This window comes from Anas acuta, chromosome Z (assembly GCF_963932015.1).
Source record: "Anas acuta chromosome Z, bAnaAcu1.1, whole genome shotgun sequence".
Taxonomy (NCBI): Eukaryota; Metazoa; Chordata; class Aves; order Anseriformes; family Anatidae; genus Anas; species Anas acuta.
Window position 1 is genome coordinate 56,115,439 of NC_089017.1, and position 22,937 is coordinate 56,138,375.

At 39.2% G+C, this 22,937-nt stretch overlaps 1 protein-coding gene across 2 annotated transcripts in view; it reads right to left on the reverse strand.

Moving 5' to 3' along the window:
- The window catches only part of EPB41L4A (erythrocyte membrane protein band 4.1 like 4A), a 133,820-nt gene that overhangs the window by 20,783 nt on the left and 90,100 nt on the right, over nucleotides 1-22,937 (reverse strand). For both annotated transcript variants that reach the window (XM_068666761.1, XM_068666762.1), the window contains 5 exons: nucleotides 19,694-19,806; nucleotides 11,331-11,412; nucleotides 7,471-7,554; nucleotides 4,805-4,918; nucleotides 2,929-2,976 (listed from right to left, as the gene is read on the reverse strand). In XM_068666761.1, the coding sequence (XP_068522862.1) occupies nucleotides 2,929-2,976; nucleotides 4,805-4,918; nucleotides 7,471-7,554; nucleotides 11,331-11,412; nucleotides 19,694-19,806 (441 nt within the window). The remainder of the gene's footprint in view (nucleotides 1-2,928; nucleotides 2,977-4,804; nucleotides 4,919-7,470; nucleotides 7,555-11,330; nucleotides 11,413-19,693; nucleotides 19,807-22,937) is intronic.

The window sequence follows — 22,937 nt, forward strand, 5'->3', positions numbered from 1 at the left end:
GTGACAGGTGAGTGTTCCTTTCCTTTCAAATCACTGCACTGTTTTTTTAAGAATTATTTTATCTCTCAGCATTCTTTGGGTATATGCCACAGTAAAATGTTTCTTTGAGGTGTAGAATGTTTTGCCTTTAAACTGTATGTATAATGGTCCATTTCTTATTCCCTGTTGTGAGACACCTGACAGAAATTTACACAGCCATTCTGATTTTGCAGGCAAAAAAAAAAATGCTCACAGGATCTGTCTTTTTCTATTCACATCTAACTTCTAATAAGCTCAAATCATTTTCTGAGTGTTTGGTGGTCTGGGTAAAACACCACTAACACTGAGTTTCTTGCAGATCTTTACAGATACTGAAAAGCCGAAGTGCACAGAGTGGCAGGTGTTGGTATCGGCACAGTTTTGAGATGACCCCAGGCACAGCTACAAAGATGGTGCATCATGTGAGGAAAAAAGAACTATAGCAGTTACTTCTGTATTACCGCTGACTGTGGAGCTTCAAATGGTAAGGTGACATTTATGGCTCTGATTATTTACTACTGAAAAAGACTGGTGGAACAGGCTGAAACAAAAGTAGACAGGTAAGACTGAGAGCTGAGCTTCAAGAAGAAAATGGGGATGCACCTTCCTATAGGCAAGCTCCTCTCAGTACTGAGAAGTGCTCGGCGCCTGCTACCTGAAAATTTTACATCCCTGATTATCACTGATAAAGATTTTGGAGCAGACAAACCAGCTGTCAGGGCCTTGGTCCTAGAAACTAGGACTCTATTACCATACCACTGGGCTTGGTCCTAAAACTGGCACTCTCATCAAAACCTTTGGACCATTGTTTAGTGTCCTGTTGCTCTCAGCCTCTCAAGAAAGACACGTTTCTCTGTGATATTAAAGGGAAAAGTTTATCATTATTAATGCAGAAAAACGTTACCCTGAAGGAAGGAAAGATTAAAAGACAGCATTCAAAAGATACCAGCTCAAGCACATTCAGACAGTTCAGAGAGCAACACATGCACTAGAACTGCAGTAGACCTTATGTACCTCTTTTCTTCCCCTCCAAACAACCCCAAATTTTATCAGATATCATATAGCATCTAATCTTGATTCTCAACATCAACATGAGAGCAGCACTTTTAAAAAAAAAATAATAATAATAATCCTTCCTGGTCATCAGAGCAACACTGTTCTTCCACATTTCAAGTATTTCCCCGCTCTGATTTAAACAATTTATCCTAAAAAGTTCCAAGAAAAAAAAAAAAAAAGGAAGAAAAAAAAAGCATAGCAGGAGAATTTTAAGATAAAACACCCTATTTGTTCAAAATCAAGATAAATATTTCTCTAGCTTTTCAGGAATGAAAATCTGATCCACCTTTTGGGTACTGCACATCAAATTACCTTGTGTCCCTGTCAAGAAAGCACTTACAGCGAGACAGGAGAACTGCTGAACTGCCAGCTGAGTGGCACCTTGTTCGTACTAGCTGTCAGAACACTATCTTTCACTGCATATCAGCTTTTACTGAAGTGAATAAAATACTTTTTTTAATAATGATTTACTAAAGTCAGGTGCAGGAACACAAGATAATCTTGATCTCTAACAATTACGAAGGAAGTTTCATGATTTTTCTCATGGTCACATAACATATTTGATATTTTTAGGGTGGCATACATACATGGTCTGACATGTAGATCAAGAAAGAAGGAATAATCAGTTATGCAAGACAGGCAGAACATACACAGCCCAGCAGGGGACTTAGGGGTAGGATTGTTATTTCAGAGAAACAATTGACAGAGAGGGCTCATGTTCCGGTGCAGTCTTTTTTTCTGATTAAAATGTGAGGGGGGTAGTCAAACCGTGAGAAAGTTGAGAAAGTCTATTCCTATATACATGTACAATAACAAATCTGTACACTTGTCGTGTACAGCCTTCAGGAAGAGGTCCCTTCTGAGTACTGGGGTTCCCACCTGAGATGCCAACTAAATACTTTCTGCTTTATGTTCTGGACCTCCACCATGGGTGTATCACTGACAGACTGGTTACATCCTTTCAAAAAATAATCTGTTATCTCAGGTGCGAAGTACATGAGCTCTTTCCCTGACTTCCTGTGATTGTCCCTGAGATGTTTGTGTCTCTGCCAGAGCTCCTTTCCCATGCTGGAGTGGTGAATCAGATCCTGGGAGTGCCTCCTCTCTTTTGCAGTCTTCAGGAGACTCAGACATCAAAATGAACTGCACTGTGTCCCTTTTCCAACAGCCAGGACAGGAACGTAGGAGCAAGGAGAAGCACAGCACAGAATCAAAGCAGGCAGATATGGTAGTGGAGAACTTCAGATGCAAAATATCTGACCAAAGCTGAAGTTGTGGAAGGGCAGGTATGAATTTGCACCAGCATTCTAATTGGAGGTGTGACATCCAGACACAATTGCACAGAAAAAGAAGTGAAGCTTAACAGAGAAATTCAGCAAAAATGTGTAAGACACACTGAGAAGACTATGAAGTTTAAGCAGAAGGGATATGCCTCTGTACCCACTTTTTGCAGGGCAATTAATCTCAAATGACAATACACATGCTTTCAAAACAGATGAATTAAGTGGACTGGGAGGCTAGAGAATTCAAAACAAAAACTGCAGATGCAAAATCCAAGAGCTCAGATTTCTGGAATTGACTTTCAAGCTGCAGACAAGCCTTTACTAAAGTTCCACAAACTATTTCTATTATGGTAAGAAGTAATAATGTGCAAGGTAGCTTGTAGGGATCTGTGCTGTGATTAAGTTATGTTACAGAGCATTGGAAAGAAAAATGTAAATGAATGGAACACAATAAGCATTTTACATGTTCAAGAGTACAGAGGACAATGAAGGAAGGGAGGCTTTACAGAGAACTAAAATATGATTAGTACTTTTGCTATCATTTCATAACTGCTATAGTTTATATATTTACCTTCTCCTTTGCTTTAACTCTGAATCTTCACCACAGTTTTGGGTTTTCCTGTAATATTAAGGAAGTTTCAGTGAAAAACTACTGGGTCACTTAACATGAATACACAAAAGTTCCCATCTTTAGTATGGCATAGGATGTGCTTGTTTTAAACTTTTCAGGGCAACTCTACAGTAAGTTTAAAAGGTATGATCCCATTCAAGCTCCCATTACAAAAGCCTGACTTGCAAGGTTGAGCATGGTAAACTGGCCTTTAGAGTTTCCTACTGTTTCCAGCATAGCAAATCCTGCTGTTTTCCTCTTAATTCCAGTCAAGAGAGCATAAACAACACAGCTATTGTTATTAAACAGATGAAAAAGGAAAGTGCATGAATAAAACCAAGATTCAGGAAGACATAATTAGGTTAGAATCTACCCACTATTGTCAGTCTTGACAGTCTCACATATGAGATAAGACTTTTAAAAACATTTTGGTGGAGTGGTAGCCCAAGAGAAAACTTGTTATTGGCATGACCGCCTGTCTACTTATTCGATAAGCCAAATTGAAATCCCAGATGATAAAGTCAAGATGGTTCTGCACATCTCTATTACTTTGTTTTTACAGAGCCCAACAAGTCCTCCTAACAACTAAGCTATGAATGAATCAGAAAATCCATCTCAGGAAACACACTGCTGTCAACACTTACAGGGGCTGAGAAAATCAACATAGCTCTGTTGACTTAAAGAGAGCTACACTGATTTACTTTAACTCAGGCACAAGCTCACTAAGCATACACGTTGGGTGAGTTTCTTCGCTGTTCTTCTAGACAGCAACTGGCAGATAAAAAGTTTGGAGCAGCTCAGAAACCTGGCAGATATAAAAGCTCCTCATCTATCTAGAAGATTTCCTTAAAGATACAGCTGTGTCTTCAAAGACCCTTGTGCAAACCCTGGCTTTGAAAGTCAAACAGTGAATTGCATCAGAGATGTCAGAAAGAAATGTAGCTCCAGGGTGCTGGCTCGTAAGACAGTCCTGGATGACTGTGAATACAGCACCATAGCTATGCTTGTCTATACTCTGCAGCTGACCAGGGTACCTTAGCTAGCTTAGGTGATGAAAGCAGCCTCTCAGCAGGACCAATCACACAGGTAACATGTAATCTGTCAAAACTATCACTTCATAATGTGAGCTGTCATTGATTCACATTTTGGACAGACTCCAGGACAGAAAGCACAATATCTCCATCCATTTTATTTCACTTTTCTAAGTTACTCTGTTCAGCACACACCCATTAAAACACATTAAGCAACTCATACTTACATTTCTACTTGCATGCTCTCTAATGTAAAGTAATTTGGTATTCCCTACCATGTCAGAGGGTTGGAAATAGATGATCTTTAAGGTCCCTTCCAACCCAAACAATTCTGTGATTCTGCAATTCTGTGATTCTAATTCACATATGGGACTGTTAAAGCCAGCTTAATGGTTCATTCATTTAATCTTTGTTGCATTTATAGAAAAGAAACATACCTAAAATACTGCTCTGTAACAGAAGCTTATTGTCAGGCAAGCAAGATCCATCAATCCCTTTCTTTACAAAGAGAAAGGGAAAAAGAGCTACAGAAACTGAAAGGATCATGCAAGTGCAAATTGAGTAATTTCTTGTATTTTCAACATCATTTTCCTGGTATGCAGAACAGCAGGCAAGCAAAAATCTTGATGAAAGATTCCTTTTCAAAAGCAAATCCTATATTATTGCTCAGTTTTCTTTTGCAGTAATGATGGGCCCCTAGAGTACCCCTTTTCCCAGGACCCAGGAGCCTTTACTGAACATGGAGTGTGCAAGAACACAAGCTTTCTGTGATCTAAACTAACAGTGAGCAGCCTCAGGGCTCTTACCTCCTCCGGACTGGCTGCCCAGACTCATTCTCGCTGCCACCTGATGGGTTCCGTCGCTGAGAGTAAGGAAACTTTGGTGATTTATTGCGGTCACTGGGGGAATTGTACAGCCCACTAGAGTTAAAAATGAAAAGCAAACAATTGACTTCTAAACTTCCAGGAGAGTTAAGACAGCTAACCCAGATTCTGTCTACAAAAATAACAAGAAGGCTCATGCTCACATACCTGCATTCAGCTATATATGTATGTGCAAGAGAGCGTGTGTGCACGCATTTGTGCATGCTATGTAAATACAGATAGTACTGCTTTCCAGGAATAAGTATTTTACACTGAACACTGAAAACAGAGAACAAGGACTACAGATCATTGCGAAGGTAACAGCTCTAAGCTTACAAAATGTAGAACCAAGCATATATATGTTCTTTTAGCATAATAAAATTTTACTGCTTTAGGATGACTTATACAACCCAGAGCTAGGCATTCAAATGCACCTGTATTCTTTTCTGTGGGTGTAAGTCCTAAAACAATTTCCATATCCCAGAATACATCTTCACTACAGAGCTAGCAATCTGGAGTGTGAATTTTAGCTCCAGCTTTCTGCTGTTCATCCACACAAGCCTCTGCCACTGTTTTGGAGGTGTCTCAAGCTTCATGTTGCCTGGAGTAGCCTGGATGGGACCCAAGGCTGTTGTAGTGTTAGAAGTAGGCTGCACTGTGGTTCTTAAATTCCTGTATGGATTATTCTGTTTTGCCTTTCTACAGAAATGTAAGAAACACTTCCGACAGCGTAACAGAGTTTGCGATGGTTTATGCTACTATAAGGTGGTCCATTGATGCAGTAGCAGTTCCAGAACTTTTTGAACAGCTATGCTAAACTCAGCAATACATTTTTACTCATGATTAAGATGATACTTAGCTCTTTTCAGGACAGCTATCCGATAAATATGGTATTCTCAACAAATCCCAGGTAAAGGTATTTCTTCCTGCTTTCCTAAAACCCATACTGCTGATTACAATGCTGCTCTGCACAGTTAAAAAGTTGACAATTCATCTCAATAAGAATGAATTTCAAAGTGGAAAATTATTACTAGCAGCTGCAAAAATCTTTGTGCAATATGCAATACGTGCAGCCTGCTTACGTGTCTAAAACTGTGTAGTTCTTTAAAACAGATGGACTTGTAAAAACTCAGTCCTATCATTCTTTGGCTCTTAGCAGTCAAAGCTCCTTCTATCCTGGGAACAATTTAAACTATGAAGCTATACTGTGACAAGCTGACATCAGTTCTTCTTTAAACACCACAAACAAACATCTATCCTAGCAACAAAATATTTGCACACTGCTTTGTCCTTACTCTGAAAACTCAGTGTTTGCAGTAGGACCAGAGGCCCCAGAAGATGCACCATGTATAGATCTGAACATCACATGAAAGCAGGACTGTACAGGATTACACCAATGTAAAACCTCGTTCAGTGGCCTGTTTCCAACTGTGGCCATAAGCAACCACTTACACAAAGCAAGAAGTTTAACACATAAGGCAGATCCGTGGTGCTCTCTCAGTACTGCACTATTCCCAGTTTAGGGTACTGACTGAACCGGACGTTATACCTCTGTCTTCAGCTCTCAGTAGCTTTCTCTTCCATGCACTTGCCCAACTTCTCCCAGGAACCTGTTAACTTTTGCCATTTCTTGCAAAGGAGCACCACAGGTCTCCTACTCACAGGAAGTGATTACTGTCCTCCTTCTCTTGGTGCATTTAAATCACCTTCAGCCAGGTTCACCTAAAGATCCTAAGATCTTACACTGGAAAAATACAATCCCAATCTCTATCCCCTTCCTCTGTACTACTCATGATTTTCTAGATCTCTAGCACAACCCCTGAAATGATCTCTTTTCCAGGCTGAGTAATTCTGGTGTATGCAGTTGCTCCTAGTACAGGTTTCATGTATAGCCATTCATACATTTGATTACCCTTGCTGCCCCTTTGAAAGTCTTCTCTTCCTGAGGTAAGGACATAGAGCTCCACTAACAATTCATGCAGAAAATACGTAATCCACAAATTTCTCTGATGTCAGAATGCTGTTCTCTTGTATTCTTCACTGTGTCTTTCCTAATAATTGCTAATTGTTTTTCTGACTGCTACTGAGTTGTGTTTTCATGAGGCTATCCCTCAAAAATCCGCAGCACCTCATTTTAATTGGAAATCTAGGATTATTCTTCACTCCCATTAAGCTTGCTTTACAATTACTAACTCAATGTCATCCACCATTTAGTGGATCATGAAGCAGACTCTAATGGTCTTCCTGCCATTCTTCACAGACAACTTTCAGTCTCACTATCCCAAACAATTCTGTCCCATCACCAAACCTTCTCACCCTTCTTCCAGGTCTTCGACAAATGGACTCTAAAACAGAGGTCCATGAACAGATCTCTGTGGAAAGCCACTGATGACACCTGTCCACCGACCACTTCCTCCTACTCATACACTCATACTTTCCTAGTTTTTAACTGATTATATATGTATGTCAGGACCTATCTTCTAAATTGCAATACAGACTTTCTGTGACCCTGCTAATGCATTAATATATTATACCAATATCCCTTACCCTATTACGAGGGCATGACATTTACCATTTCACAAAACCTAAGATACCATGTCTTGCCTTACCTCTGCAGGCCGTTTTCCTCCCATGGTGCGCTTGTTTTACTTCTTTGGGTTTCTGGACTGTTTTCATTTTTCATCTTTTTAAAGCTAAATAAAAGTACAGATATATTTTTAAAAACCCATAGTGTATAGGTCACATCTTCTCTCCTCTCTTAGAAATTCATCTTGGAGGCATACAGCCGGTATAGAGACCCACCCTGACAAACAGCTATTTGCCTGACATGTAAAAGAAGGCAAACAACTTCTATATTAAAGAATCTCTCCTAGAAAGACAGATTGGAAGAAGAAAAAAAAATGAAGGACTTGAAAATCAGCTCTACAATCCCATAATTACAGCTGCACTGAGTCAGAAAAAGGTCAATCTCATCTCAAAATAAATTAGAACAGACACTTAGGCAAAAAGTCTAACAACAGGGCAAAGATACAACATGCCCTCCCGGTCTTCCACAACATGCAGATAATTGAACCGTAAGTTTTATCTGCTTTGTATTTTACATAGTTCTTGATGGAACTTTCTTCCATGGATTTACTTAAGCACCTTTTAAATATTTTTGTATTTTTGGCATGAATCATGCCTGGTAGCAGCACACTGCTTTGTGCAACTCCAACTGTTGCACAAGTATTTTATTTTGTCTCAAATCTTCACCCATTTCAAAAAACGCATCCTGTGTTCCTCACAGTTCCGTGTTTATGGAAAGACAAAAAAAATACCCTGTGAATGATTGTTCCCTAATCACAAACTCCACCTTGTTATTTTTTCATACATCTAATACCTGGCTCATTTCTTATCCCCATGAAAGCATCATGGTCCATTTAATCTCTCCCAGTAGACAAATCAACACATATCTCTGATTATCCTTATCATGCTTCTGCATCATTTTTAAGATCAGAGTAACAAAGGCATGGGTGATAACTATTCAAAACATGACCGTCCACAGGTTCAAGGAACAGCATACTCTTCTCATCCCTCCCTCAGTAACTCCTTATGCTGTCTCTTTGCTAGACACTGAGCATAAAGCTGACAACATGAAAGAGCTGGCTTCACTGACTGCTGCAAGGTGAAGTACCAGGAGAGTCAAGGCAGCTTACAAAATAGGTGTCAGTATTTGTAACTAGCTGTGTGCTCTCTCTCTGTTTCTTCCTTGCTTTCTCATGGTCAGGTTTTACAACTTCCAGCCCCTTAATGGTCCCAGACAGGACGGCTCACTGCCACTCCAAGTGTTGGAAGGTGGCTTACAGACGTGGCATGTTTTTATATGCACCTTCTCCCCAGTGAGCAGTTGTGCTTTTCCTGCAGCATTGTCTCTAGAGTTCACTTTCAGCCTGAACAAGCAGTTCACCTGATATAAAACTAAGCCGTATTGGTTTCCACTAAGCTCTTCAAGCAGTATTACTGACAGCAACCCACTACAAGCATTAATACCACAGATCTTTCCAAAGTGCAACTTGAGCAGCAAAAAAGGCTTTACAGAGGGGCACATAAGCCAGAGTTCTTTGCCCAGAGCAGGTGGTGACAGACACTGCTCTATGAAGGAATCGTGGCTACTTAACTCACTAATCCACTTTTAACCTCAGACTTTGGTTACTACAGGTCACTGAGTTAAGCATTTAATTCTCATGTAGTGAACCAAATGCAAAGCTACAGTAAGTCAGCAGGAAAAGAAAATAAATTACATTTTAACAGGTAAAATGTTTTCTTAATACTGCACCCATTAATCAGTGATTCTTATTTGCACAGTCTACTCCCAGGCTAAAAAACACATGCTTATTACAGAGTAAGCAAGTAACTCAGGCAAACATGTTTCTGTCCTGTACTGCAAACAGCAATTGTTTTTGCACATCATAAACTACAGAACAATTCTCAGACTGAAGTTCATTTTAAAGAAATTTGAATTGTGCTTTCAAATCTTATAAAAGAGAAGGAGAAATAATCGTGGTAGTTGAATTCACTGCATTAGTTTCCTATGTCATTACTCATTCAGAGCAGACTTTAGAGTCAGAACTAGACCATGGCAGCTCTTCAGATACTAGTATTATCATCAGGAACACAGCTGCAAAAGCGACTAAGTTCAATCAAAGTTTTAGAAAATTTTAGGATCTGATTTTCATGGGAGACTGTCGTATTTTTTTTTTTATGGTTTACCTTGAATTTACACCATTTACACAGAATTGACCAACTGTGTATCTCAGCAGTGAATGAGATGTTCAACTGTGAAAACTCATCTCTTAAGAGCTACTGGATAGTGCTTTGTAAGCACGACTGAGAAGTAATGCAAGAATCACACAGGATGAAGAAAACAACCAAACTGTAAATGCTTCATACAGGATATGTGCTGCCTGACAGGCAAACTAAGCTTGGTGGCCCTGAAAGGTGTTTTGCATGTGCAGACACAGACATGGAGAAAAATAAATCAATTTCTAAATAGAAAGCATGCAAGAAAAATAACTTCCAATTTTTGTTGTTGTGGTTGTTTAGACATGACTAACACTGTTTAAAAACATGAGTCAGTGAGAAACTGCCCAAGAATTGCTTTTACAGTGCCAAGTTAAGAAACTAATCCCAGACCCTTTGAAGCTGCAATGGTCAGAGTCCCTGCTCTGCAACTTGCCTATCCCTTTTGTTTTAACAATTCACTGAGGGAAAAAGAAAAAAGAAAAAAATATATATATATATATATAGCATTGGGAACACAAACCATAGTTAAGAGCCCCTGATTCTCAATACTTGCTCTCATCCCACAATGCAAAGATGACCTTCTTCCTTTGTACTTTACTCTCTTCTAACACATCCTGCTTCAGCTGGATGGAGTTAAGTAGTATTATTTCATAGGGACAAGAACATTGGATTCAGATTCCCTCAAACTGAGGGAGCAATTAAACTCAGCTCTTCTCTTCTGGGGCAACAGTTTAGATTATTAGGCAACAAGAAACACCATCCACCACATATTTGCAGTAAATCTTTTGACCCTCCTTCAGAAGCCAGTCGAGATACTTAGCATGTAAAGACCTCAGCTTCAACAGTGTAATACAGTCAGAGTTTCTCAGCTCAAAAAAAAAAAAAAAAAAAAAAAAAAGCTGTCAGGGATACTGGGCATGCAGAGACAGACATCTAGGCATCTAGGCAACTAAGCAAAAAATGTTAGGTGCTGAGTTTTTGACTCACTGTTTTGTCAAATCACCCTTTTTTGATTTGTCCATCCAAATTCCCCCTAAAAGAAAGGGTGGGAACATAAATCCCTTCCTGAATCTGAGCCTCACCTCCTTCTCTCAAATATGCCTAATAACTAGAGATGTGTGCTTCAGCACTGGTAATTAAACACAGCAGACCATACAAGTCCAGAGGAGCCCCAGCAAGTTCATTACTGCTGAGGACCAAGCACAAACATCTACTAGTTTTGTACTCCTGGATTTACCAGTGCAATGAATGATAGACAGCAGGGTGAAGAGCGCTGCTGGAAGAGGCCATTCCCAGCTCTTCCCTGCCCACACATCCCAAGCAGAGCTTCCTCTGTACCCAAGATGAGGGAGTAGGGAAGAGACATGAAGGACTTCATGCCTATCCTGACCAGTGCCCCTTGTGCCACAATCTCTTTTTTCAGGTTTAAAATGGAGACTGTCTTCCCATTAACATGCCCTGATTTCTGGGTTTCCAATCGCCACGTCACCTGGAACCTCAGCGCCAGTGCAGCAGAAGATTGGGGCTTGCTGAAATGAATTACCTCTGTTAGCTTTGTCAGCAGAAGATCAGAGAGTCCTAAATCTTAAGGGCAAGAAAAGCTGCAATTAATGATTACTAAATGTGTTGCTCTGTCCAATTCAATAGACTCTCTTAAAAGCTGGAAGGGAACTGCTGGTCTACCTACCTTTTCACTGGGGAAGGTGCAATGATTTTTGTAGTTCCTTCATTATCCCCATTTGTTGCAATCTGGTTCATGCTGCTGGATCCTGAAAAAAGAAAATACAGGATAGTCCCTTAGCCGATCTTTTGGCATATCTACTCACCCTACCCACCTGAACCCAGTGCAGTAGGTGAGATAAAATAATACACAAGACATATGGTGCATGCTTTACTTGCTAAGGGTGTATAAGGATCACACTTTTGTGTCTTATCATTGTTTCTGGTTTCAGCACATCACAAGAAAGTTCAACATGGGGGACATTCATTACTCATCCATGTGAGAGGGGAATTAGCTGTTGTTGTTCCCACAGGGATACTGTGCTACTGCAACCAGGAGGGAATTTCCTGCCCTTTCACTAATGAGAAGAAAGTTATGAGGAGAATATAAGCTAACTTGGTATGGTCTGCACTATGAAAAATCTTGGCAATCTCCTGTGTGGTTACTGTGGCCTCTAAAACAATTGTTAGATTAGATGGTAAAGCAAGATGAATATGTACATTGCAAGGAACCCTTTCAAATCAATGTAGCAGCACTGTGCACACAATACTAATAAATCCTAAACCATGCCCAGGAAAATAAAAACTGTAAACCAAGGCTTTGAAAACTAATAGTGTAAGTATATATAAAGAGAATAAAGAATAACATTTGGACAAGAAACATCTAAGGCTCCCTTTCTGAGAGTAAGAAAAATTTGGCCAGTTTTGTGCCCGATACTGAACATTCTTTGCTCCTGCTCTTTCCACAGTGTTGGCACAGAAACCTCCACCAGAGCCTTGAAGAAGTAGGATGGACATACACTTCCCCTCTGTGCAAGAGGCTTAAAAGTAAAAGACTGGTGAATTTGTAATTTAGGAGCACTCGATTAGGAATCTGGATATTTCATTCTGAGTTAAAGACAAAGTGACATGACACAGTTATGATGTACGGATGTATACACCTTAGAACTGTTCTGTTTAGCTTGGTATAATCACAAAACTCTGGTAGCGAATTAACAACAAACAAAAGATGTATTAATCATCAAGAAGAGTTTGTTTCTGTTAGCACTATAATTTTAGTTTCCATGCTTTGCCATCAATACTGATCTGTAATTTTTCTTCAGTTCAGATGTTTCCTTTCCATCTGACTGGCAATTTTAGTAACTTCTTACAAAACTGCTACCATCTCCAAAAGCAGATGCTAAGCAAAACAATAAAGCAACTCCACTAATGACATGCATCAGCTCTGGATTGGGCACTGAGGATGTTCACTGAAGATAACAAAACAGATTGACTGAAATCTGTAAAACTGGTAACAAGGAAATTCTATACCTTTTCTTGCACAAGCAACAGCACCATTGTGTTCTTAATACAGTGGTACAAACTCAGAGCCTTTTTGTTGTTTTTTTGTTTTGTTTTGTTTTGCTAAAACTAAAACATAATGTCTCAAATTAAGCTGTGGCTCAATTTTACTTTATCAGCTTTCTCCACAGTCTCAGGGAAAGAATTTTTCCATGACACGTCACAACTTCCCATACCTCTCTTTTAACATACAAAGTCTCTGCACTCCCCTCTACTTCAACACAGACACTTGAGGTATCCTAAGGCATCTTGTCAGGCCATCAATTGTATCTTCAGAAGGGTGTGGGCCTCCTACATATTAAATCTGTCAGTCTTCTGCAGATTTCTCATACACTGCAGAGGGCCACGAGAAGCATTAGTCACCTTTGCTCAAGGAACTCAGCCAAGCCCTTATTTGTCTGACCTTTACGGCTTTTAATGATTTAGTTTACTCCTTCCCCTACTTAGCTTTTCAGAATAATGCCTGGCAGGGAATGGGAGCAGCCTGGGTCCTGTCTTGTGCATCATTTGCTCCTCTGAGGCACTTTTCATTCTTTATGACAACATAAGGACTAGGAAGAAATGCAATATTCTAAGAAGGAAATATAGAATGGGAACAAATTCACACACAGAACAGAAAGTAAAGTTTTGGGAGCCTGAATGAATCCTCTGTTTTATTCACAAGGAGACAGCCAGCTCTGCAGACTGTCTGAAGCACTATAAATCTGCCCATACAATTGTTTTATGTTTTCAAGAATGATGCAATAGCTACGCTTTTGTTGTGACCTGCTTGGTAAAATGACAGAATTACTGAATGAAAAATTATTGGGTTAAGAAACCCAAAACTTCCATGAATGAATGTGGTGGATGACAAAACGGTCAGAAGAAAAAAAAAAAAAAAAAAAAAAAAAAAAAAGACTCCTACAAAAAATCTTCCAGAGACCTAAAAATGCCTAGGGTCAAAAAATCACATTAAAAGAAAGATGACAGCTCATAGTAACACTAGCGGACGTTTCCCACCTTTAAGGAAGATACTGGTAGTGATAAGAAAATGGAGTAGGTTGAAGTGTTAAACAACAAGGATATCTAAGAGTTTCTGACTTTTTTTTTCCATGAAGGTACATATAGCTTGCCTTTCCTAGGCCATCAAAATCATGAAAAATATATGAATAATAAAAAAAGCACAACACTATGACATCTTCACTAATGGAAGTACTAACATCAGCAAAGCTACTGCTTTTCCAAACAAAGGAAATGATTTCAGCAATTCAGATGCTGCTGCGTAAGTGAGGTAGCTTCCTATTAAGCCCCTCAGAGTGCTCATTACTTGATGGAACAACAAGAGCTCATGCTCCAAAACACATCAAAGCAATAAAACAACTTCCAGAAAAAGAGCCAGGGGCCAGTTGCTCCAGACCTGATCCTTTGCTGTGTTTGACAGTATAGCCCAGCCACCTCTGAGTGTCAGGAGATGGGGATTATGTGATGCAGTCAGTCCACCCTACTGCAGAAAGTCTGATGCCTTTGCAGCTCCCTGGGCTCCCTGCATGAAAACCAGTGCTGCAGAGCCTGTGAGGAGCACATCAACTTTCAGAGCAGCCAGCACTTGTAAACCTTTACAAAAGCACCAGCTCCTTCTCACTGCTGAGTTTCCTGGTTACCACTGTCCTTATTTAACAAGTACCTAGCTGAGGGAAGAACAGAGAAACCACAACATACCAGCAACTATCACAGAAGCAGAATCCAGACAGAAATACAAAATAACTCTCTTCCACTGAGAGAAGCCCTCATTGAACCACATTGGACTGACTCCACTGTTGCCTTTCAGGACAATAGGAGCTTTTGTTTCCTTCTTCTAAAAATCAAACTTTTTTTGGCTGCATGATTCTTTTGTACAAATAGCTAGCTTGATTGGGAGGAAAGCCTTCTGTCCACACTTAGAAAAATAACTGTCTTGAAGTATATTCCACCTCATGTGTCTTCTGCTACCTTTACAGTACTGTTCTCCCAACAGATACAGCATGGCTATTCTAAAAGAACAAACTCCAGAAAAATTGACCAAACACTAACCCCATTACAGTATCTTATCTATATCACTGTTTCTTACTTGCCAACATAATAGACCTCTCAAAATACTTTAGACAACCAAAAATCTTCACCTTGTACCAGGTTTTTTGGCTTGATTGCCTTTTGTGAGTTAAGTTACTGTCAGTGTTCACTGAACTGAATTTTTCCATAAACATGAATGCATGCTTTGATTAAATTTACAGCAAGGTTAACGTTGATTTGTGCATTCAAATTTAAATAGACAACTAGCTTTTAAAAACTCAGAAGCCCAAAATCTTAGGAGCCTCATGAGCTAATTAAGTCATGCCCGTTTCTTATCAACTAAAGCAATTTCATTGACATTATCTGAAAGTAGTGTTTGTATTTAGATCTATTAATGAGGGCAGAAGATAGAGTGATCAAAAGGAAAACATGAAGTAAGAGTTCATACTTTGCATGGCATGTTACTAAGAGCTTATAAAAATGAATGGGCTTCAAATGTCCACACTCACTTAGCTTGTCCTGTGATAATGTGTTTTTTTTTTTTTTCCAAAGTAATTTCCATACCTGTCATCTCATTTCTGCTGAAATTGCCATATCGTGAAATAGAGCAGTGGTCACATCCATCTTTTTGGAAAATTTGTTATTTCAAATAACCTTTAAAGTTTAATGCTCAAAGTAAATAAATAACTAAATAGATCCAGTTAAACCAATATTCAGTTTGTAAAAGTTAGCTTTCAAAACCAGTATCACAGTTTTCTGGGAAAAGACTGGTGATTTTGAATGCTCCAATCCAACAGCTCTATCTACCATGACTGAGGTGCATGCAAAGAAGGATAATGACAGCTGCCTGTGATATTAGGTAGGTCAGTCAATGCAGGGATTGTGAATGCCTGGGAGCTATAGTTTAGAGACCATAAGAATACATGCAATATTGTAATTTTAATACTTGCTCCTGATTCTCCACCTGGCTTATAAAACAGAATGCCAGGTTTTATTTTACAGTGGTTATACAACTACACAGCGTACAAGGCATTGGCAAATCAAGTCCTCAGCTAGCAAAAAACAAGAAGCCCTAAGCAATGTGTTTTCCAGGACTGAATAAACTCAGACCCATGGCAACAGGTCTGGCCACATCAATGTTTGTCCAGAGAGAACGTTCCTGAGGAACTTCTTGAGTGCAGTGTTCAGTTGAAAGAATAATGAATGCTTTCATCGAGCAGCCCGTTCCCATTATTGCGAAAGCTGAATATTATCAGTCCTGCCATAAGAGGGTAAGGCAGAACAATAAGTGATCCTGTTCCACTGTTTGAGTTTATGATTTGCAACCAGAACAAAATGTGACTGTAACTCTCTCTCAGCTGAAACTGGGAGAATAAACGAACTAAACAAGCTATGCATGCCTCGAGTTCAAGGCTTCCCAAAACAACCCAAAACAACTTTCTCCACCTGAGCACCCGCTTGAAAAACAACCTAAGCAAACACAAAGGAAAAAAATGCACTAATATAAAAACACTGCTTGCACAGTCCGTGAAGTTTCCTGGACTGGTCTTTCCACTAATTCTAGCACAGCTGAAATATGGTATGAGTTAAGCAAGTGATAAAATGCAGTTTACTGAAATTTAAGCAACTGTAATCTGGATTCTAGGAAAATAATCTGCCATGCCAAAGCCAAACTGTCTATTCATCCTTTCCTATCAAGGGAACCACTCAATGGCTGTGGCTATTATACAAGAAAGCTAGTTTCTCTCTTCACAGTATTATGTCCTTTAATTGCTCCCCTAAAACATTCTAACTGTAAACAAATATATAAGTATATATTTTTTCTATCATTGTCTTGGTACCTATTCCAACTTTTAACCCACAGTTCAAGAGTCTGCAGCCCTTATGACTTTAGCACATTTTAATGGACCTACAAGACAGGAAAACATTATTAGTCACTCATTACTGCAAGCTATAGATAACCTCTACATGCAAGTGACAAAAAAAAAAAAAAAAAAGACTTACTAGGCAACTGGTAATAACACCAATAACACCAGAACATGTATACAAAATAAAGGAAAAACAACAACCACAAAAAAGAGATATTGGAGGTTAGAGACTTTAGTACTTCACACAAATCTCTACAGCCAGCAGCAGCAATGTAGGTGGCATGTGCTACAGACATGAATTTGTGTCTAGTGGTTGATCTAATTGTCCAAAAACAGATGATGCTGGGTCTATGACAGAACTAATTGAGCTGGCTGCAGAAAGAGAAGCATTTGTTTCATGTGCTTAACTTTGCAATCATAAGAAAAGGAAGAAAAGTAAAGAGGGTGAGGAAAGATGCTGGACTTGGAGAAGGCAAGAAGGAAGCTACAAATAATAACTATTTGTAAGCTGTTTTTGGGCTTGGGGTTTGTGAGAGGGGAGAATAAATGGAACTCTGATGTTCATTACAAAAAGATAAATTATAAACTATATTCAGCTGGATGGTAATTTATGTGGCACTTCCAGAAAACACCTTAAGAAATATAGAAATATCCAGCAGATGTAAACTAAAACCATCTTGTTTAAAATGTTGAACAAGGCGTATTTAATCTTATTACACCATACTAGAAACATAAAATTAAGAAAAAAGGACAAGCCATCAATGAGATCTACTGACATGATCCCATTATACAAAAGGAAAATTTGTTTTAAGATATAACATTATTCTCTAAAACTTTGCCCAACTGAAGTGTTTTAACTCAAGACTGTTTACTTCAGCAGCCACATTTTCTTGATAAAAAGTATTTTGTAAAAGTAAAATACATATTGGGTTAGTATTTTTCACCTACTGTTGCTTAAAATCTATCAACTGGACCTGATTCCCTGAGTGAAATGGACTCAATACTGCTGTATCAAAGATCCAGTTTAGGGGAAAAAGGGTGCATTTATCCTGGTGACATGCAAGAGACTGCCATATGGAGTCTGTCACATGGAGGAGAAATGACATCAACTTTCCTTCAGAGTCTGAAAATGCATTTAAATGGACAAAGAGAACTAGCAGTATATCAGCATGAATACCCAGATACAAAATGAAAAAACTGAGACTCAAAATAGATGCATTGACAGAGAAGGACAGATTTTGAGTAGCACAGCTCTCTTCCTTTAGTTTACATATAATGTGGGAAATGAATCAAATTCATCTGATTTAAAAATCTTTTGAGGTAATAAACCTGCACCAGTGGAAAGCAACTGCATATTTGAAATGCTTGGCTTATCAATTAAGCCACATTAAGAGCAAAACAAGATTGGGGGGATAGAAATTACACAAATACTTATGAATAAGATGAGTAAAAAACAAAACTTTTTTTTTTTTTTTTGATCTTCAAAGTAAGACAAAGTATTTAAATACACCAAAGCAAGCAGGCATTGCCCAGGGAACTCTGCATCACATTACAAAAGCAGAGCAGGTCACAAGAAGGTTTCTGGTTTCCTCGTAGTTCCAATTAAAGACACTGAAAAAAAACAACAAGCACAACATGCTCATCCTTACAGCAATACTGACTGACATTCACTGCCTGTGCTAAGGCAAACATTATTTTTAACTACGGGCTGAGTTTCAGCTGACAAGTTTACCCCTGAATAGCCACACAATTTTCTGCACAGCTGAACAGGGGAATAACGAGGTGGGAAATACCATTCATCTTGAAATACCTCTCTAAGAATGGGATAGCCCAGCTGAACAAAAGTCTAAGTCACTATGTTCAAGGGTGAACAGCATCTATGAGACAAGTCATAGACAAGCCACAAAATATCCTGAGTCAGAAGAGACCCACAAGGATCATCAAATCCAACTACTGGCTCCCCACAGGGCTATCTAAAAATTAAACCATACATCTAGGCATTCATTGACAAAAAGATACCAAATTCTGAAAGCAAAACAGTTATTTTCATACTCTTAAAAAAAAAATAAATAAATAAACCCTGTTGTGAACTGCTTATATTTTTCAAGGGCAAAAATAGTAGTTACACTACATTTCAATACCCACTGCAGATAAAAGGCAGGACACACTGGCTTCAGTTTTCAGTCAAAGATGGCATCCAGAACAAACATTGGACACCTCTAGATGTATATACCTGCCCTCTTTTTAAAATCCAGACCTCTCAAAAGTATGTCATGTTGTACTAACCATGAGAAAGATTGCTTACTTTTTAAAAGCCCGAGCAAGTTGTTCCCCAATTCCCTAACACACATGCGCATATGTACCCAACTCCATGCATGAGTTCCACTGAAATCTGTATAACTACAGTCAAAACAAAGCTAAGCATATGCATGTAGTCACATGTAGAACTGGTGTCTGACATTAGGAAAGATTTTTGCCCCTATTACTAGATTTCGGCAAACATTTATTATTTTGCAGATGACTCCTGTGATTAGCACTTCGTCTTGCGTGTTTCCTCTAATGCCTACAAAAACTTTCAGCTTTCCCTGTTTTCAGCATGCAGTTATAAATTTCCAATTCACAAATCTGAAGCATTTTAAAACTGCAGAGAGCATGGCATTAACTCCTATTTCACTTAACATCAAAATAAAGGGATACTGCTCTAGCTTTACCAAACTGGGAAAAGGACATAGAGTAAAAGCAGCCTGGGTCAAGCAGCTGGAACAACGAAATCACAGCCAAGCTTCTTGGTTATAAAACTAGAGAGACAGTATTTCTCTGCCCATTTTAAAACTTCCCTAACATACTTTACATTAGACCTACAAATATGTGTTCTTACCATATCTGATCCACAAATCTTTTTTACCTTTATCTACAAAGTTGGAATTTTTAGATCTACTTAACATTATATATAAACACTGACCTAAAAGAAGGCAGAATCCATTCTGAGAGACACTCAAGGACACTGCAACAATTTTGATTCACCTTTTGAAAGTGAAATGAACCACAAACCAGGGACAAAGTCTTTCCACAGGCACAGCATAGAAGGACTTACCTGTCTGTTGTGTTCTTTTCGGGTATGTCTTACTGCGACTTCGTTCAATACACTGGTCAGGCCGCGGGAGCTGAACAGAAGGATCTCTGGTCATTTGCAGAGACATCCTGCCACTTGAAAACACAACAAAATCAACTGTGTAAACACTTGGGGAAATGCTCTAAGAAACAGAGCATTTTTAGGTTGAAAAAAAATGCATGGTGTTCAGACAGCGCATTTTGATAGCTATTCCTCTCTCCTTTGCAACTCTGATACACCTGCAGAGAGTAACACTACCCTGCCTGGAACTCACTTTTGTTTTTAATCATTCATTGGCAGAATCATCAACAGTTTGTGCCAATCTCTTCTACAAAAGGCATTTACTAGAGGATCTAAGCAAACAAAAAGATGCCAGCTTACTAGGAAGAGGCTAAGATAGCGTGACCTTTTGTAACCTCTTATCTCCTAACATATGACATTCACGTGTAAGTAATCAAATTAATTTGCTTAGACCCTGAATTCCCTCTATAAGCTTTTATCTCAGGAGAACACACAGTTAACATTGCTCAGTTTCAGTCAGTAAGGGGCTACTGGCTCTGCCACAGTGGAAGGCCAGTAAAAAGGGTATGGAGAACCCAGCGCAAAAGCAAAGTGTAATACAAAACCTTATTACCTCTTAAAGTAAGGCTCTTCCTCGATGCATGACTTTTAAAGAAATTAAATGCATTATTTTATGCTCATTCTAATGCCTGTCTCCATGTGATTAAGCAGAATAAGGTGTTCATAACAAAATTTTGAAACAAACACCATATTCCTCTGCAGAACTCCATGCTTGCTACGGGAAACTTCCAATATAAAGAAAGTGACAGCATTAACTCCCAGTTGCTGTAACACCTGCAGTTCCATGACTTAGAAGTCATCAGGTATCATGCTAGCAAGTGCCAAGCAATTATACAGGTGTTATGGATGTAGATTTCCTGAGCTATGTGAATGTACTCCACTAGGATGACTGCATTTTCACCAAGAGCCCCACAGGAGTAGTCAGCACTGCAGAATTATGATCTTCTCAACAGTTGTAAAAGGATTAAAGGACAAAAAAAAATAATCTAACATTACATCAAAATAATAGTGCTTTTTGATATTTAGTTTCAAGGGTGTCCAATTTTCAGTTTTGCAACCACACCAATCTCACAAATTCCAGAAACAGTTTTAACTAAATGTCTGGGGACAACATCTTCTGCTCACACTATCATCTCCACATATTAAACAAAATATTTGATCTTTAGATGTTTTGTGTGTGTGTGTGTGTGTGTTTGTTTTTGTGTTGTTTTTTTTTGAAAGCTGTCTGTCTTATGGTCCCCATAAATACACCACCCAACCCAATGATGGAACTTTCCTACGAAAGGCAAACAGGGAAGAAAATCAGTATAAAGAAAATATTCTCAAAGCACATACAAAATGGTATTATTGCCACTCTGAATTCCAGAAAGAGATAATCTGTTAAGCTCCAATTGATTATCATTTTTTAAAAGGGAAATTTTTTATAATAGGGAATTTTTTTAAAAGCGAAAAAAATAAGACCTTTGGAACCACAGGCCAGTCAGCCTCACCTCTGCCCGGTAGGCTGATGGAGCAGATCCTCCTGGAAGCTATGCTAAGGCACTTGATAAACAAAGAGTTGACTAGTGACAGCCAACATGGCTTCACCAAGGGCAAATTGTGCCTGATTAATCTGGTGGCCCTCTACAATAGACTTAAGCACCAGTAGATAAGGGAAGAGAAACTATTAATGTCTTGACTTATGCAGAGTACTTGACACTGTCCCACACAACATTCTTGTACGTAAAACGGAGAAACATGGATTTGACAGATGGACCACTTGATGGATAAGCAATTGGTTGGATGGTCATACTCAAAGAGGTGCAATCAACAGCTCAATGTCCAGGTAGATACCAGTGATGATTGGTGGCCCTCAGGGGTAAATACTGGGACCAGCGCTGTTTATCATCTTTGTTGCTGACATGGACAGTGGGATTGAATGCACCCCCAGCACATTTCCCAATGACCCCAATGTGTGGGGTGTAGTTGACATGCTGCAGAGAAGGGATGCCATCCAGAGGGACCTGGGCAGGCTTGAGAGGTTGGCCTGTGTTAACCTCAAGAATTTCACAAAGGCCAAGTGCATCCTGCACCTAGGCTGGGGCAATTGCAAGCACAAAAAGAAGAGCAATGTGCACTTGCAGCCCTGAAAGCCAACTATATCCTGGGATGCACCAAAAGAAACATAGCTAGAAGGTAGAAAGAGGTGATTCTTCCCCTCTACTCCACTCTTGTGAGACCCCACCTAGAGTGAGTGCTGCGTCCAGCTCTGGGGCACCCAACAGAAGAAGGACATGGGCCTTCTGGAGCAGGTCCACAGGAGGGCCTCAAAGATCATCAGAGGGCTGGAACACCTCTCTTATGAAGACAGGATGAGAAAGTTAGAGTTGTTCAGACTAGATAAGAAAAGGCTCTGGGAAATTTTATAATAGCCATCCAATACTTAAAGGGAACCTACAGGAAGGCTGTGGAGGGACTCTTGGTCAGGAATTGTAGTGACAGGACAAGGGGTAACAGATTTAAGCTAAAAGAGGGTAAGTTTAGAATAGATAGACATAAGGAATAAATTCTTTATTTAGTGAGTGGTGAGAACAGGTTGCCCAAAGCGGTTGTGGATTCCCCATCCCTGGATGTGTTCAAGGCCAGGCTGGATGGGACTTTAAGCAACCTGATCTAGTGGAAGGTGTCCCTGCCCATGGCACTGGGGCTGGAACAATATGGTCTTCCAACCCAAACCGTGCTATGATTCTGTGATCACTATTTATCACCAGCTCTGTGTAATCAATGTGGTGTAAATAGATGTCACAATCCACATTTACTAGAGCATCCACTCAGGTCAAAGAAAAGTCAAACACTGCAGCAAAACAGGGAACACTTCATACTAGATGAGAAACATATACTTTAAAATGTTCTAGAAAAAATTATCATTATAAACATAGTTGTCACTAATAATTACCATTTCAGAACTGCAATCCATAGTGATGGAACCAGTAAGTTCCATCCTTGGAACTAATTAAAAATATAAAATAAGAAAAAAAAATAAAAGATGTACAATGGCCAAGAAGAGGAACTTAGACATACCACTGACAGGAATAAGTCAAATGTAGTTAACTGCTTCACAGCATTTTAAAATTCAGAGGAATATCCTGGAAGATACAAAGTTTTC